Genomic DNA, 14,956 nt, shown 5'->3' with positions numbered 1-14,956 from the left:
TCTTAAGTAATTTTGTACGGCGCCCGTTGGACGGTCTTAAGTAATTTTGTACGACGGCCGTCGGCCACCGAAAATTCCCGCCGCTCGCGAGGAAAACCTCTGGTACCCAGGGTCGTAATTTTGCTGTCGAAATTTTGAATATATTTTGCAGCACTTCATATTTTGCGACTGATTTCCGTTTAGTTACATGATAAACAGTAAAAGACAAGTACAGTCAATCCCGTCTTTACGGACTTCCGCTAACATGTAATAGGGACACCTCCTTAACACGGACAGTTTACTTTGTCCTTGGGAAAAGGAAGTGTACATTTTCTCTAAATTCAACCTCCTTTAAACGGACACCCTGTTAATACGGACACTTTCTATGGGTACCTCAGTGTCCTTATAAATGTGGTTTTACTGCAAAGGAAAAAATTTGGTCACGTGGAACAAATTCACGTTTGTCGTTTGCCATGTAAACGTGACTCTAAATTTCTCAAATGACTCTTCTATGATACAAAGTCTAAAAGCTAGTACTAGAGGAAGGGATCTGCAATGGGAGTCACTTGGTTAGGTTGTGTGGGTACCAGCACAGGGTGCAAGGAAGTTATTAGTGACCTTGATTCCAGTAATGTAACGGGATTCCCCGGGCGGGATTCACCCCTGATGCGCCCTTTGATCCCAGCTAGCCGAGCCTCTACATTTTCCTGCCAAGGGTCTGGGTCGAGCTTAAGCCCCACCTCGACTTACCACGTGACCAACAATTTGTCGTACTCTGACATAAGCTTACTTCCTGTGCAAGCAAGACGACCGAAAATATACCCTGATGCTATTTAGGTTACTATAAATGCTTTAAATAAGAATTAAGACATGGCTGCGAAGGATTATGACCATTTATTCAAGCTCCTAATCATTGGGGATAGCGGTAAGCATTACTTTTACTGTGACCTTAGACTGAACCGGGGAGATTTGTGCTGCGACAGTTTTCGGGTGTTGAAAAATTACTTATCTTCTTGACACACATAAAAGGTTTGCGAAGCTCTGATCAAGCTTCTTTTGAATGCTTAAGACGCACAGCAAGGGCTTCTCTTTCTCTGTGCGTCGCTGAGAATGTTAACACGACTGCCGGCTTGCGATCGATTAGCCAGGACAGTGTAAACAAACGTGCATGTGTCTGATCTGTTCGGCCGCACATCGTACAATAACTTAACGTGAAAATAATCGATTTATCGCAGTTGCTCCTCAAACAATCTTGGGCTTCATATCACTAAAAATTGTCCTGTTTGTTTTCAGGCCTAGTTCACACTGTCCTGGTTTTTAAAAGGACCCTTGCCAATTTTTATTTTTGAGTCCTCTAAATAAGCTCAATTAATTAGAAATGTTTTGTCGGCAAATATTCAAGCTGTTGTACGATGACCCTAACGTTTTTCTTAAAAGCAAATTAGTTTTATGACCATTATTATCCACTTCATTTAGCCATTGAGTTCCTAAGAGTATTCACAATCACGATTCTCAAGAAAATACAACTTTTTTTGATCAGGAGAAATAAATAAGCTTACACCACCATGCAAAGGGGTTTCATTAATTTGATTGGTCACACTGGGTGACCTGTCCACAGACTTAAGCTTTCAAAAAAAAGTAAAAAAATAAAAATGCACTTTATTTGAGTGTCAAGGTATTTAGCAAGAAAGTACTAATTGGGGACACTAATTTTAGTCTCCAACTGGAGATGGGACCGCCATTTTTACGTGGTCATCCAAACCATGTGAAGGTCAAGCCACTTGCAGTGCAAAGGGAGTATCTTCATTTCTCAGTTATTTTAAGACCCTGAGTGTTGGTCTGGCCCTGGGAATCGAACCTGCGACCTCCCGCTCTACAATCAAGGGCTCTACTGACTGAGCCAATCCTGCTGCCGTTAAAACAATATACCATGTTAATGTACACATCTCTGTGAAGGCTACATTTAAGTGCTTATTTTAAGATGTTTCGATACAGTTTTTTCGAGGGCCAAAGAAAGTGAAAGTATTGACAATGCTTTACATCAAAAGATGCAATAAAATTCATGGGGTCACGGAGGTATAAATGGTGAGCATTAATTTGGAAAACTTAGCATAGTTTCAAAACAGTAAATTGTTGTAGCAAGGATTTTCGGTTGGTTCGTAGGCTAGGCTCATCTTGAAATTTCAAGGTATTGTAGTTTTTATCTCAGGTTCCTTTGTTTTTGGGTATGGTAATGTATGCTAATGAAGTTGAAACAAAGGAAAAATAAAAATTACCTGTGATAAAAAATTAACTACAACTTATACATCGTGAAGATTATGTGACAAGGTTTGAAAAGAATTCTTTCAAGCTATTCCAGAGATATAAAGAAAATTGCTAAAAGTCAAATTTCAAGTAAAGTCGCACTTAGATAGGTGGTTAGAAAACAGGTTCGTTTTTAGGATAACAAGACACAAAATACACCAAACTTTCCAAGCAGTGAAAAATGATATTAAGCAGCATTCTGATGCTACTTGAGATTAATTTGAGTTATATAGAAATATCAGGTTTAAAATATATTTAGGTTTAATTTTAATTCAAACATACAGAATTTTTTGTTTTTCGTGGAGGTTATATGCTAAACACCACACTTAAAGTTCCTAGGGTTGGATTTTCAGTAGCAGGTCTAGATCGCGCAAAATTTGGCTTTTATTGATTTCAATTTTTTTGTTTATTGTTGTCATAGTGATATCGACTTTACTAAAAACTGTATGTTGACAAACTTCAATTCATAGTTAGTCACTGGTGAAAATTTTATGGCAATTGGACGAGGATAAAATCACTCTTAAAGCGACCAAAAAATATCGGTATGACCTCCAAAAAACTGTATGAAAACACCTTAAGTAGCCACATAACACGAAATGTTCATTTTGTTTACTGGTGTTTTTATTAAACTTAACTTTCATTAGCTTCATTGTAATCAGTTAGACAGGGGTCAGACGCCTCACTTTGCATGGGGTGAACCAAACTGCAATTTGGGTTTGACCTGAATATATGAGTTTTCAAGTTGCCAGCTATATGCAATATGCAATATGTCATTTCCAGGTTCCAAAAACTCTCACTCTCAAAACGAGGCTCAAAGAAATCATTTCCATTGCAATAGCTTACCACCTGGCCTCAATTTGAAACAGAGGCTTGGGGCAACTCAAAAATGGCCTATTAGCAATTGGGAAATGGAACTGGTAGGAAATTTTTTGGCTCTATTTTCCTTTTGTTACCCTGTCTCTGGCCTTTACTGACAGTTACTGATAGTGTAGGACCTTGAGACTAGAGTTCACTTATAATTTTTGATAGATAACGTTTTTTTGCTAACAATAATTTTATTTTTCTTCTAAGGTGTGGGAAAGAGCAGTTTGCTTCTTAGATTTGCAGATAATATGTTCTCAGGTACAGTGTTTGTAACAGAATTACTAGATATACAATAGAACCAGGCTTGTTTTTCATGTCCTGTAAATCACCTTGTAGATCACCTTGAGTGGCTGTCTCAGTAAAAACTTGATTTGAGTGACGCAAATCCTTTGCTAGTCTAAGTAAACAGATGACATTTCGCGATGCCACCACTGGTTTTTCTGCAAAATGACATCTGAGTACGACCGCAGAAATTCCATACTGATGACGTGTCACTTCCTAGATCTGGGTAGTCTTGCGTCATCAGTATGGAATTTCTGTTCTCACCTCTCACACATCATTTCACAGAGAAACCAGATCATTATACATTTCAGGGAAACTGCCGACCTGCCCCTCCCCTAAGCCAACATTTTGCCCTGAGTGAGAAGTAATGTTGCCTGAGTGGATGGGTAGGTGGGCAGTTTCCCAGAGATGTATAATGAACCAGGAAACCAGTAATAGTGTTGCAAAATGTCAGCTGTTTTCTGAGGCTAATCTGGCATTGTCCCCAGATTTTTTGACAATTGGCACATCTAGTCCAGGTTAATATTGATCTCAAAAGGGAAATAACTTCTGGGTACCTTTTGTGATATATTTATATGTTATTAATTTGTAGGAAATTACATTACGACCATTGGGGTGGATTTTAAGATAAGAAAGATAAACGTGGATGGTGAGATGGTTAAATTACAAATCTGGGATACAGCAGGCCAAGAAAGATTTCGTACAATAACATCAACGTAAGTTTGACTTAACAGTAGACAAGGACATTTTTAGGAACTTGTTGCAAAGACGTTGAGTAATGGTGGCACTTGTTGAGCAAATTTCTGGCAATGAAATAATGTTGTGGTCACAGTGTGAAGTTTAATAATAATTATTGTCTTATTTTACACGTGAATTATTATTCAAGTGTAAAATAAGTAATAGAAATACTGTCCCTTCTATTAATAGTAATAACTAATGATAACCAAAGGTTTGTGAGTGCAAGTGAGTGACAAAAGGTCCAAACACACATCATCAGATTGCATTCTATGTATTCAGACTACAGTATTCTTTTCTAGTGGAAGTCAAAACAAATGAGCATCTGTAATAGCACAACCTTCTTACTTTTAGTATCCCAATAAGCTGGAACAAAGCATTCAGCTATAAGCTGATTCTGAGTAAAAAGATTTCTCGGCTAAAGGTTTGTATCATAAAGGCAAAGCTTGATAAATGAATTATTCATTTATCAAGCTTTGCTGGAAAATGTATTGGTCACAGGATGTGTTATCTCCAGTGGGTTACAGTCAGACAAAAGATGTATTTATTATATACAGTACATACTGAGAAATACTCAGCAAAAAGCTATGTCGTAAATTTTCATACGCAATTGAGTTCTAGCCAATCAGAGGAGCGAAGGTGGTTTTTACACATGAAAAAAAAAAAGATACTTCCAATAAGAATCGTGAACGATGTTTTTTCACATGTGAGAAAAATGATATGTCTAATCAGAAGCCATGAGTTTCGCGGCAAAATTCCTGCCATTTATAGGTGCTTGCAGCTTCGCAGACATTCAATGAGAAAAGTTTTTTTCAAAGAATTTTTGTTCTAAAAAAGTGAAAAACATCCTGGAAATTGGAGTGGAATAGTTTTGTTTGTTTCATTGTCGATGAAGAAAACTGTAGGGAGCCGGGCGGCAAAACAACATCGGAAAGGGAGAAAATAAACAGGACGTAAGCTTAAGTTGTGCTTTTTGTCAGAGCTAATTTGTCTTCTACTTATATTCAAACCTGCCATTTTACTTAAATTCATTCATTTTCAATTGTACATTGAGAACAAACAGTTAAGGTTACTTGTAGTTCTTGGATTGCCTCATATCCTTACCCTCATTATATTTTTAAACCTTTTTACTAATCGGCTGATACTTCGATTTCATTGTCATTTCGCAGTGTGTAGTGGCAAATTTTAGCATTTTGGAAAGATTTGAAATAAAAAAGCCGCCAAAATTATGACTGTCTCAGTGTGTATATAATAAACACAATACCACATGGAAGTGCTTTGTATGGTATTTGCACATTTGTTTTTGTATCAGAAATTTCGCTCAATTGCTGCACTCACTCGTCTGGTTTCTGTTATGTCAATAACTCGTGCGTAAATACCGTACGCCCGCACTCTCCATGAAGTATTCTCTATGAATACCATACTTGTAGCATAGTGGCTCAAGTGCAATGCTTCGTTTTGTTATAGTTCAAAATGAAATTCAGGTGAAAGAGTTTTCCGGTAAAAATTGATTTCCCTTGTGTCCTAGCCTTAATTTTTCATGGTTAAGAGTTATTGGGTTTGGCTGACAAAGGAACTGAAACTCAAACTGGGCTGAAATCATTGTCATCTGAATTTCATTTTGGACCACAACACCTCATTATGGAGTGGTCCTAGCCAAGTTTATTGCTTTTGCCACTGCAACCTCTCTCTGACACACATATACATGTACCCTGTAGCAGTTTACAAAAGCAAATTTTTGACTGTATATTATAGGTGTTACATCTTACTAAATGAGGGGATGCCTAGAATCAAGTACTGACCTCCAATGAACTACCAAATTTTCCCTCCAATTTTCATGACACATGCTTACATTTTAAACAGAGAATTCTGACATTAGATTAGTTGTCATTTAGTATCCAATTATAAAAGAGTATGATTTTTTTTTGTCAGGTATTACCGTGGGACACATGGTGTTATTGTAGTATATGATGTGACGAGTGCGGACACATTTGTGAACGTGAAAAGATGGTTACATGAAATTGATCAAAATTGTGATGAGGTAGTAAGAATTTTGGGTAAGTAGATGTTTGGGGCAATGATATTGTTTAACTAACAACCTACATTTACTGTTTCACAAGTTAAAGGCCTTCAATCAATCAATCAATTTTATTTAATCACGTAACACCTAGGAGCTCACATGTTCTTGTTGTACGTGTATAGTAAAGTAAATGTAACAGAATAAAAGCTTTCATAACAATTTCCATAAACAGTATTCGTTATACGAAGATGGAAAGTGTGTGTGTAATCAAATGGTAATGGGCACTTAATGACTGAATCTTTCCAAACAAGTCATGAATGTCTAAAATGGATTTCTCTATGCTTTAGTAGTCTGTTTCATTAATTTGGAACTGCCAAAAATTTTATTTATGTGTTTGGATGTTTTAGGGGAACTTTGGCCATCTTGAAAGTTTTAGCTATCCCCGTGGTTCTTGTCGAAACTGCAAGGACACGGAGTCGCCATATTTCCATTAGAAAATATTAGGAGACAATTTTCCTTTATATCAAAATTTTTAGTTGACCTTTTTGTACTAATAATTGCCAGTTCTTGGGTATAAAATGTGAAAAATCCAACTCCGAAAATCGTAGGGAAGCTAATTGAAAAAATTCCAAATATCTTAGATGAATAGAAATGTTATCCAGAAATGCTTAGCTTTACTTTTAGTATAGAAATTTCTAGGCTATATTTGCTCCTTCAAACAGATATTTTGCAGAAAACTGTCGTTGGGCACCCCTGGAATAATTTCACGCGCATTTTGTCCAAATTCTAATAATTTCCAGAGTCTTTAGGCTTGAGCTTGTCCAGTTATTTGTTAGTCATTTTCTGTCACTCACCACCCATTACCATATCATTTAGAGCACCATGGCATCCATCTCAGAAAGAGGTGATTGTATAAAATTGACACTCGCATGCCACAGTCAATTGTACATTGACTGTATATGAAGGTGATTGTCCGTAACCTTAAAGAAACCTTTAAATTGTACATTTTTAGGTTTTGTAAAGGCAGAGCTGTTTACCTATATGCAGAGATCAGAGCTCTGCCAATGATGATGATAATGGTATTACTTTTAGTTACCATTAGGGAATGTTGCCTATTGAAAAAGTGTTGGCCATAAAATTGTGGGTCCCATGAATATTTATGCGCACACGAAATGATGCCGACCCATGTTGTGTCCTTTGACTCTCTGAGTGAAGTGTTAGCTTATTGTTTCCATGATAGAGACTGATTCTTTGAAATAATTTTGCATACTGACAAAAACATTATTGTTTTTGTCAGTATACAAAATAATTATCTATCCTTTCCATCACACTGAAATATCCTTACTTTTGTCCAATATGCTTTGTTTCATTTTGTCCAATTTTTATGAAAGCATAATTCTTTCATGTGAATTTTCGCTTTCAGAAGGAAAAAACTTGGAAGAAACTTTGCGTTTTCAACCACAGCGATATGTGTCTATTTCGCTTCACTTACTTATATGCAAATTACCCTTCATCGGTGAATTTTGCTGGAGACAAAAACGTCGCCTTTGATTTCTCACATGCTCGCCTTTTTGGGCACCCTGTTTATTTCGAAATATTTTGAGCTTCACTTCAGACTTTTTATTCCAACTTTTTAATGCAGGAAAGATATAAGAAATGCTGCAACTGAATAAAGTCACGCATCATGCTTTAAGACAGCGTAACTTGATCTTTCTGGTATCTTTTGTTCTTCTGTTGTCTCCAAAACAATCAAAATGTCTCACCAGTTTCCACCTACAATTAATAGGAGGCATTTGATTGACACAAAATTTGCGTTTAACATTGACAAGTTTCAATAAGCACAGTTCTGTAATGCATTGATGATAATATTACAGTCAAACCAGGAAAACTGTGAACACCAGAATTATTTGGAATGTTATTGTGTTGCAAGAAAAAAGCCAATCAGGCATGAGAAAACTGAACCACAAGCAAGAACGTTTTTGTGGTTTTGTGGCCATTTCACATGTCCTGATCTTTGCTGTGATTGGTGATAACACAATAAACATTCCTGAGATTCCTTGTCACACTGTAATGATGTTAATAATATATGATTAAGTATAATACATTATTATACGGTTAATTTCATGAAAATACCTGTGACTGACATTTTCTGATTGAATTCTCTATGTCATATACAGTTGGTAACAAAGATGATGATCCAGACAGAAAAGTTGTTGAAAGAGAGGATGCAATGAAGTTTGCAGAACAAATGGGAATTCAGGTGTTTGAAACAAGTGCAAAAGACAATAAAAATGTGGAAGAGGTATGTACTTGAAAGGTCTGGAAATCATTGATGTGGAATAGCTTGAGAACATACCTTCCAGGGTTATTTATTCATTATTTTGATGTTTATGAGGTGACAGATCATTTTTGAATTTGTGAATAGATGTTAGAGGTCAAAATTAAATTCAGGTTAGAATTTTTAAACCAAGGTTGATTCTCAATTTCCTTTGCCTTGGCTTGGATACACAGGAAATTGAGAAACAATTAAACTAGGTTAAAAAATTTTAACCTGAATTGGGAAGAGAAGTCATGACAGCACAAGAACTAAATTATTGTGAAATTATGGGATAAGTTGGCATATCCAGAAAGAACAAGATGAAAAATGTCCACTTGCTAAAAGGCAGCCTGTTATTGCAAATTGGTGGAGAGATGTAAGCAAGGACTGTTTTATGCTGATGACTCCATATAAATTAGCCTGTGTACAGACGTCCTCCCTCCCTCAGAAGAAATCGGGAGAAAAGATGTCTGTGAATCGCCGTCGTTAATCGTGTTCCCGTTTCCCCAGAATGTTGGGGAAAGCCTCTGATTGGTTGTAATGGTGATGCCATGACGCAAGTAATTTCTGGTGTTGTTATTGGTGAATGAATCTCAGAATACGTGTAGATTCCCCAGGGAAAACCTCAGCCTTTGTGGACAGCTTACCGCATTTAAATTTGTTTACTTATATTACGGCTCTGTGGAATAGGCATGTTAAGTTAATGGACCACCGATGTTTGCTGCACCGGTTGCGGGTGGGTCTGTTCTCTGCCGGTGGCTATTGTAAATAAAAGAGAAGGACCCACAGAATTCAATGCCTAATCAGAGATCTTATATCTGGATTTTAGAGTGGACATTGCGTGAAAATGTTCGGCGACTAGCCTGTTACAGACGCCCCCTGGCATCTTTAAAAGGCTCATTTGGCCTACATTTGCTGGTCATGACTCATAGAATTAGGCAAAAGTAGAGCTATTTCTATTATAATTCCTTGCTGAAGAAGAGTGAACGATCCTTTACGTGAAACCTGCTTGAAATCATTGGATGGATCAACTCCTGCATAAAACGCTTGTAAACAGTGCTTCTGAGATCAAAATTCTGTCAAACCAAAAACCACAGGAAATCGATGCACAGTAAACAGACCAACTTTATGAGCTTAAAGAAGACCGAAGAATGTGTTAGAATATATGAAGAAGGCATAATATACTCGTCATAAATGACATTTTAGATAGATATTCTAGTTAGAGCTTACTAGCTTAGCCATAAACGTTGAGAACATCCGAGAGAAAAACTGCGTACATGCTCTAAAAAAGTCCAGAGTCGTGTTGGTCTGTCAACACCTTTTCAACTGTCAGAGAAAAAAAAAACAAAAATAACTTATGCAAATGTAACCAGAACACGATTAACAACGGCGATTCACAGACGTCTCTTCTCCTGATTTTTTTCTGAGGGAGGGGGGATGTCTGTACAAAGGCTACATATAAATCCGGAATGGCAGTTACAATTAATTCACTTGAACTTAATGCAAAAAATTTTAATTTGTAAAATGTGAATTAGAACTTTGGAAAAGAAGAGCATTATTGAAAACTTTGGCCTTTTTGTTTTGCAGGTATTCAATGCAATAACACACATGGTTCTTAAGCAAAAGAAAGACAAACTAGCAAAAGCAAATGAACAGTCTGGAGTTATAAAGGTTAAAAAGGACAAACAAAAAAGAAGAGGAAAATTCTGTTGATATTATAAATAAGCAAGATTTTAGAAACTTTATCAATCAGGCAGTCCAGTGATAAGATTATGGATGCTTACTAACCACTCAGGTAAAATAATGAATTATGAGACCTGTAAATTTATTATTGTTCATTATGTGGTCAACAGAATCAACGTCCCATGTTATTTTGTATTTCATCATGTACATGTACAAACATCACCTTTTTGGGTTTAATTATTTGTAGTTAGAATCCTTAGGAGAATAGACCTATGTAAAGTGACCTCAGCAGAATATTGCAATTAAATCTTGAGTAGAAAATCAGTTTCAACACCTGAAAGAGCTGCCGTGGAAATGTCTTTAAAATTCGTTCACAGATTATTCAGCTTGTTATTTTAAAACACTTTGTGAGATTTGAGAACAATAGGAAGTCTCTGGTATTGATTGTCTGCTAAGCATAGTTAATTTTTCTGCTGATGTCACTACTCAGAAGGTCTTCTGTGTTAGTGATCACCATTTGCATAGCCTGTGTCACATACTTAAGTAAACTTCTGGTTAAGTTCATCTGCGAAAAACATGGTGGAAATTGCTGTTCTGCCGGGCCCCCACCTGTGTATGAGGATTTAGTACTCACCATGATAAGCCTGTTTAAAAAGCCATAATTTGTAAATTTGTCAGTCAGGTGGAAGGGAAATTTGAAGTGTATTTCCATCAATTTGTTGAGTTCATCGAGGGCCAAAAACAAGGACATCAGCACTGCTTTGCAGACATTGCTAACTGGGGTAAGGTTATATCTGTGACACAGGCTACATTTGCACAGAATCCGATGAAGGAACATGAGGTGATTCATTGAGGGAAATAAAGTATGGCACCCAAAAAGTCTGAATGTTATGATGTAGCAAAGAGACAGTAAGCTACAAGTACACACTGTAGGACACTTTGTAATCTTAGACTGCATGATATGGTATTTTTACAGTCACCTCTTCCTTATAGGACAGACGCCTACCTAAAACAGACACTAATGGCTGGTTCCTTCAATTCTTAAGGTATTAACTTTGCATTTCTTCAAGGCAAATTTCTGTATGAGACAGAGAACAGTCACCTCTCTCTCATAAGACAGACAGCTCCCTAAAACAGACACCTAGAGTTGGTTCCTCTCATTCCTCTGTCATTTTCTTTGACTCTCTATAAGGCCAATATAGAGGCCATCTCCCTAAAACGGACACCTAGAGTTGGTACCTGCCTTTCTTAAGTCATTTCCTTTGACTCTGTTTAAGATGGACACCTACCAACAGCGGACACCCAGAATTGGTCCCTGCTGTTCTTCCATCATTTTCTTTGACTCTCTATAAGACAAACATGTCCCTATATGGACACCTAGAGTTGGTATCTGCTGTTCTTCCGTAATTTTCTTTGACTCTCTATGAGACAGACACCTTTCTAAAACAGACACCTAGAGTTGGTATCTGCTGTTCTTTAGTCATTTTCTTTGACTCTCTATAAGTCAGACACCTCCCTAAAATGGGTACCTTGGGTCGTTCCCTGCTGTCCGTCAATCATTACCTTTGACTTTCTACAAAGCACACACTTGTATAAGATGGAAATTATGTGCTGGTCTTAATGATATCCTTCTTCGAGAGGATAGACTGCATTGTGATGCCAGTTTCCCTGTTATCATACTCATGAAAGAAACTACTATTATTAAATTTTCTTTCTCCACTGTTTGATTTAAATTTTATTCTCTGGTCAATGTGTCAAGTTCACAGATTCCTTACGTTTTTCCCAAAGATGCCTCTTTTGTTCTGCATCATGCTGCAAGCAAAGGCTCTTTGGTCTTCCTTAGTTCATTGGGAAGATGCCCATGAAGTATTTCTCCCATTAGGGATCTTGAGCAATGACAGTAATGGTGGGAAAAATATCTCTTGAAGAGAGAATTCTCACTGTTTCAAAATTCATCGCCTTATATGTCATTCAATTCATCAAATGTTGGCGATTTTCTCTGAGGTTTACTTCTAAAAGACTCCATCTAAGCTTTTAAAAAAGAATTAGAAAATCGTTTTATCTTGTTCATGTATAAATTAAAATCCTCCACAAAACATGAAATTGGGTAACTATAAGCGTGGTCATGTAACAACAGCAAAGAAATGTACAAAAAGCTTAATGCACATGTAGAGTCATTGTTTTGCTAATCTACTAACCCTATTGTTGTTTTGCCATCCTTGTTGTTGTCGTCATCATCATTGCTTAAGCTCCCCATTAACTGTGGCCAATGGCAACAGCTAAACAGATGGACAATTGAATCTTTCCTTATTGACAGCTCTTTGAAACAAACAAATCTCTATTATAGGCATTTGTCTTGGGTCAGCTACTTAGCTAGTAGACATTTAAATACAATAGTATTATTGTGGCATTTATTGCTAACTCTATAATACAGACATCTCTATAAGGAATCTACCCCTTTTGTGTCCATATTATGGAGATTTCTGCCTATTTAGCTGTGCCAAGGTTACTAGGTAACTAATGAGTCTTGAAAAAGACAGCTAGTTGTATGTTGTTGTTGATCAAATTATATCACAGTTAATTATATTGAAGGCAAAAAACATTTAACAGAAAATTGTTATGGTAAGAAAATGGCCATCATTGAACTCATGCAAGTGGTGTGCAAAAAAGTCTTTTTTTGATAGAAAAAAGTTATAGGATGATAGTATGTAAATGTAACATTGTGGTAGTATTTTTAAATAGGTTGTGTTTGGTTGTTGTGGAAATATTCTACTATACAAGTCCCGGCTTAATTTCATTTTATACCATCAGTACCGAGGGTACTGCTGTTCTAAGCCAGCAGTTAATTTGATGCAACAAGTTATCTGAGTTTCTTGCCTTCATTTCTACGTTGCTGGGCCAGTTTACTTGATTTACGCCAGTCCAGCACTTGTTAAGTTGCCAGGACAACTCATATACTCATGTGCAATTAACCCGTAATTAAGGCAAGATGGCTTCCAAAGACAGGGCCCTGACCGCACTTAAATCAAGGGATTTGCTAGTACAACTGCAACCAGATCTTTCATTACAGAATGCACTACTAGGCTAAAAATTACCACTACAAGGAAACACGTTGCAAAATTGTGTTTCCTTATTGGAACCTAAGATACTGCAGTCTTTTCCCCCTGGTTGGGGAACTGGGTTATTACAGAAACGGCTTCTCTCTTGTATCCCCCCTCCACAGTCTGCATCGCACGGTAACCATGGAGACCACATACTGTATCCTCCATCAACTGTAAATTGAAATAAATTTTTTTAAAATCTCTTTCATCGTGTTGTGGGAATGAGCCAGCTTCGAGATTGTGAATGGGACACATTGTTATGACGAGTGATCGGAAAAGGAAACACATCTAGCCATCTAGATGGTCAGGTACTAGCCAGTGTACAGACCCCTCCCCCCTTCCCCTCAGGAAAAATCGGAGAAGCGCCCCTTTTCCGATTTTTCCTGAGAGGAGGGAGGTCTATACACAGGCTAGTGAGGTACTTAGTATCTTTAAACATGTAGCTGTTTAGTTGTAATTTGGAAATTGCGTTAAAACCCTGGAAAAGCAATGAGGTTCACAGGGTCTGCTGGAAATGCGCGGTCATTAGATTTGTTGCAGGGGAGCCCCGGAGCCTACATTCCTTCATCTCGGGAAGATATAGCTTTCCTAATTAGCCATTCCTATTTGCCCCAGGCCTCTGTTTCAAGGCGAGGCTAAGTGCGAAGCCATTGAATGATATGAAAATGGGTTTTCATTCCCTCTAAAATGAAACTCATTTTTACAAGAAAAGTTTTTGCAGTTAGCCTGGTTTTGAAAATGAGAGTTTTTGGAACTCGGAGATGGCCTATTTGATATTACTTTTAGTACCTGGGCAAGGTATTACTGAGCAAACTCTAGTTTGATAAGGATGTCCAAAACAGGGCTTTCCGCCGTTCATAGGAGCGGGGTTTGAACATGTCCTATAGCGCTTCTGGAGTCCTCCTGTTCCGCACGATTTTGAGCAAAGACCAAACTCGCTCCATGGGCTGTAACCTCCATCAACTTTGCAAGTAAAGAAAGAATTTTTCCATGAGTTGTCTGTCATCATCATTATCATCATATAAGCAACATCATCACAAGCATCATCATCATCATCATCATCATCATTATCATCACCAACATCATTTATTATTATAACCCGGCAACCGTTTAGACATATGAGTAGTCCCTCATTTGTCCTCAGGGATAGTAGAGCGAGAGAAACGCGAGCGCGCGTGATTTTCACGCGCTCGCGTTTCGCTCGCTCTACTATCCCTGAGGAAAAATGGGGGACATCTCGTAGTCTAGCAACTTTTCGGGTCCGAAGGCAAATTTTCAAATCAAAACCTGTTGGATCCTGTTGAATAGTAGCACAGTCCCTAGCACACAAACCAGTCAGTTTTGCTTCGTTAACTGATTGTTTCATTTCTATCATTTTCAAAATTATTGAAATTTTGACCTTAAATGCAAACACGGCAAACATAAAACAGCTTTCCGGGCCCGAAAAGTTACCGGGACTTTCGAGAAACGGTTCCCTGGTCGGGCATACATGTGTCGTGGGGGGAGGGGTAGGCGTGAATAAGCGACCCGGATGCTTAAAACTTGCGCTTACAAAATCGGCAACCGTCTAATCCTTAAATTGAGCATATTTAGTAAAAAAAAGTCATTTATAAAGAAGAGCGAATATTCCCTCAAGCAAAAAAGGAGAATCTCAAAACAAAGTGAGGCTAA

The 14,956-nt window shown here is 37.5% G+C and overlaps 2 protein-coding genes across 2 annotated transcripts in view; one reads left to right on the top strand and one right to left on the bottom strand.

Moving 5' to 3' along the window:
- Positions 1 to 746: 746 nt before the first annotated feature.
- LOC140952207 (ras-related protein Rab-35-like) lies at positions 747 to 13,488 on the top strand. Its single transcript, XM_073401628.1, has 6 exons — positions 747 to 904; positions 3,355 to 3,405; positions 4,022 to 4,145; positions 6,097 to 6,221; positions 8,362 to 8,486; positions 10,089 to 13,488. Exons 1-6 carry the CDS (start codon positions 850 to 852, stop codon positions 10,212 to 10,214), a joined length of 606 nt encoding a protein of 201 aa, XP_073257729.1. The 5' UTR covers positions 747 to 849; the 3' UTR covers positions 10,215 to 13,488.
- LOC140952461 (uncharacterized) overlaps positions 13,269 to 14,956 on the bottom strand; it is a 17,525-nt gene continuing 15,837 nt past the window's right edge. The window contains exons 10-11 of the mRNA XM_073401887.1: positions 14,075 to 14,248; positions 13,269 to 13,456 (exon numbers count right to left, since the gene is read on the bottom strand). Coding sequence (XP_073257988.1) covers positions 13,269 to 13,456; positions 14,075 to 14,248 — 362 coding nt within the window. The remainder of the gene's footprint in view (positions 13,457 to 14,074; positions 14,249 to 14,956) is intronic.

This window comes from Porites lutea, chromosome 11, assembly GCF_958299795.1.
Source record: "Porites lutea chromosome 11, jaPorLute2.1, whole genome shotgun sequence".
Lineage (NCBI taxonomy): Eukaryota > Metazoa > Cnidaria > Anthozoa > Scleractinia > Poritidae > Porites > Porites lutea.
This window is presented reverse-complemented; position numbering and strand designations above follow the sequence as displayed.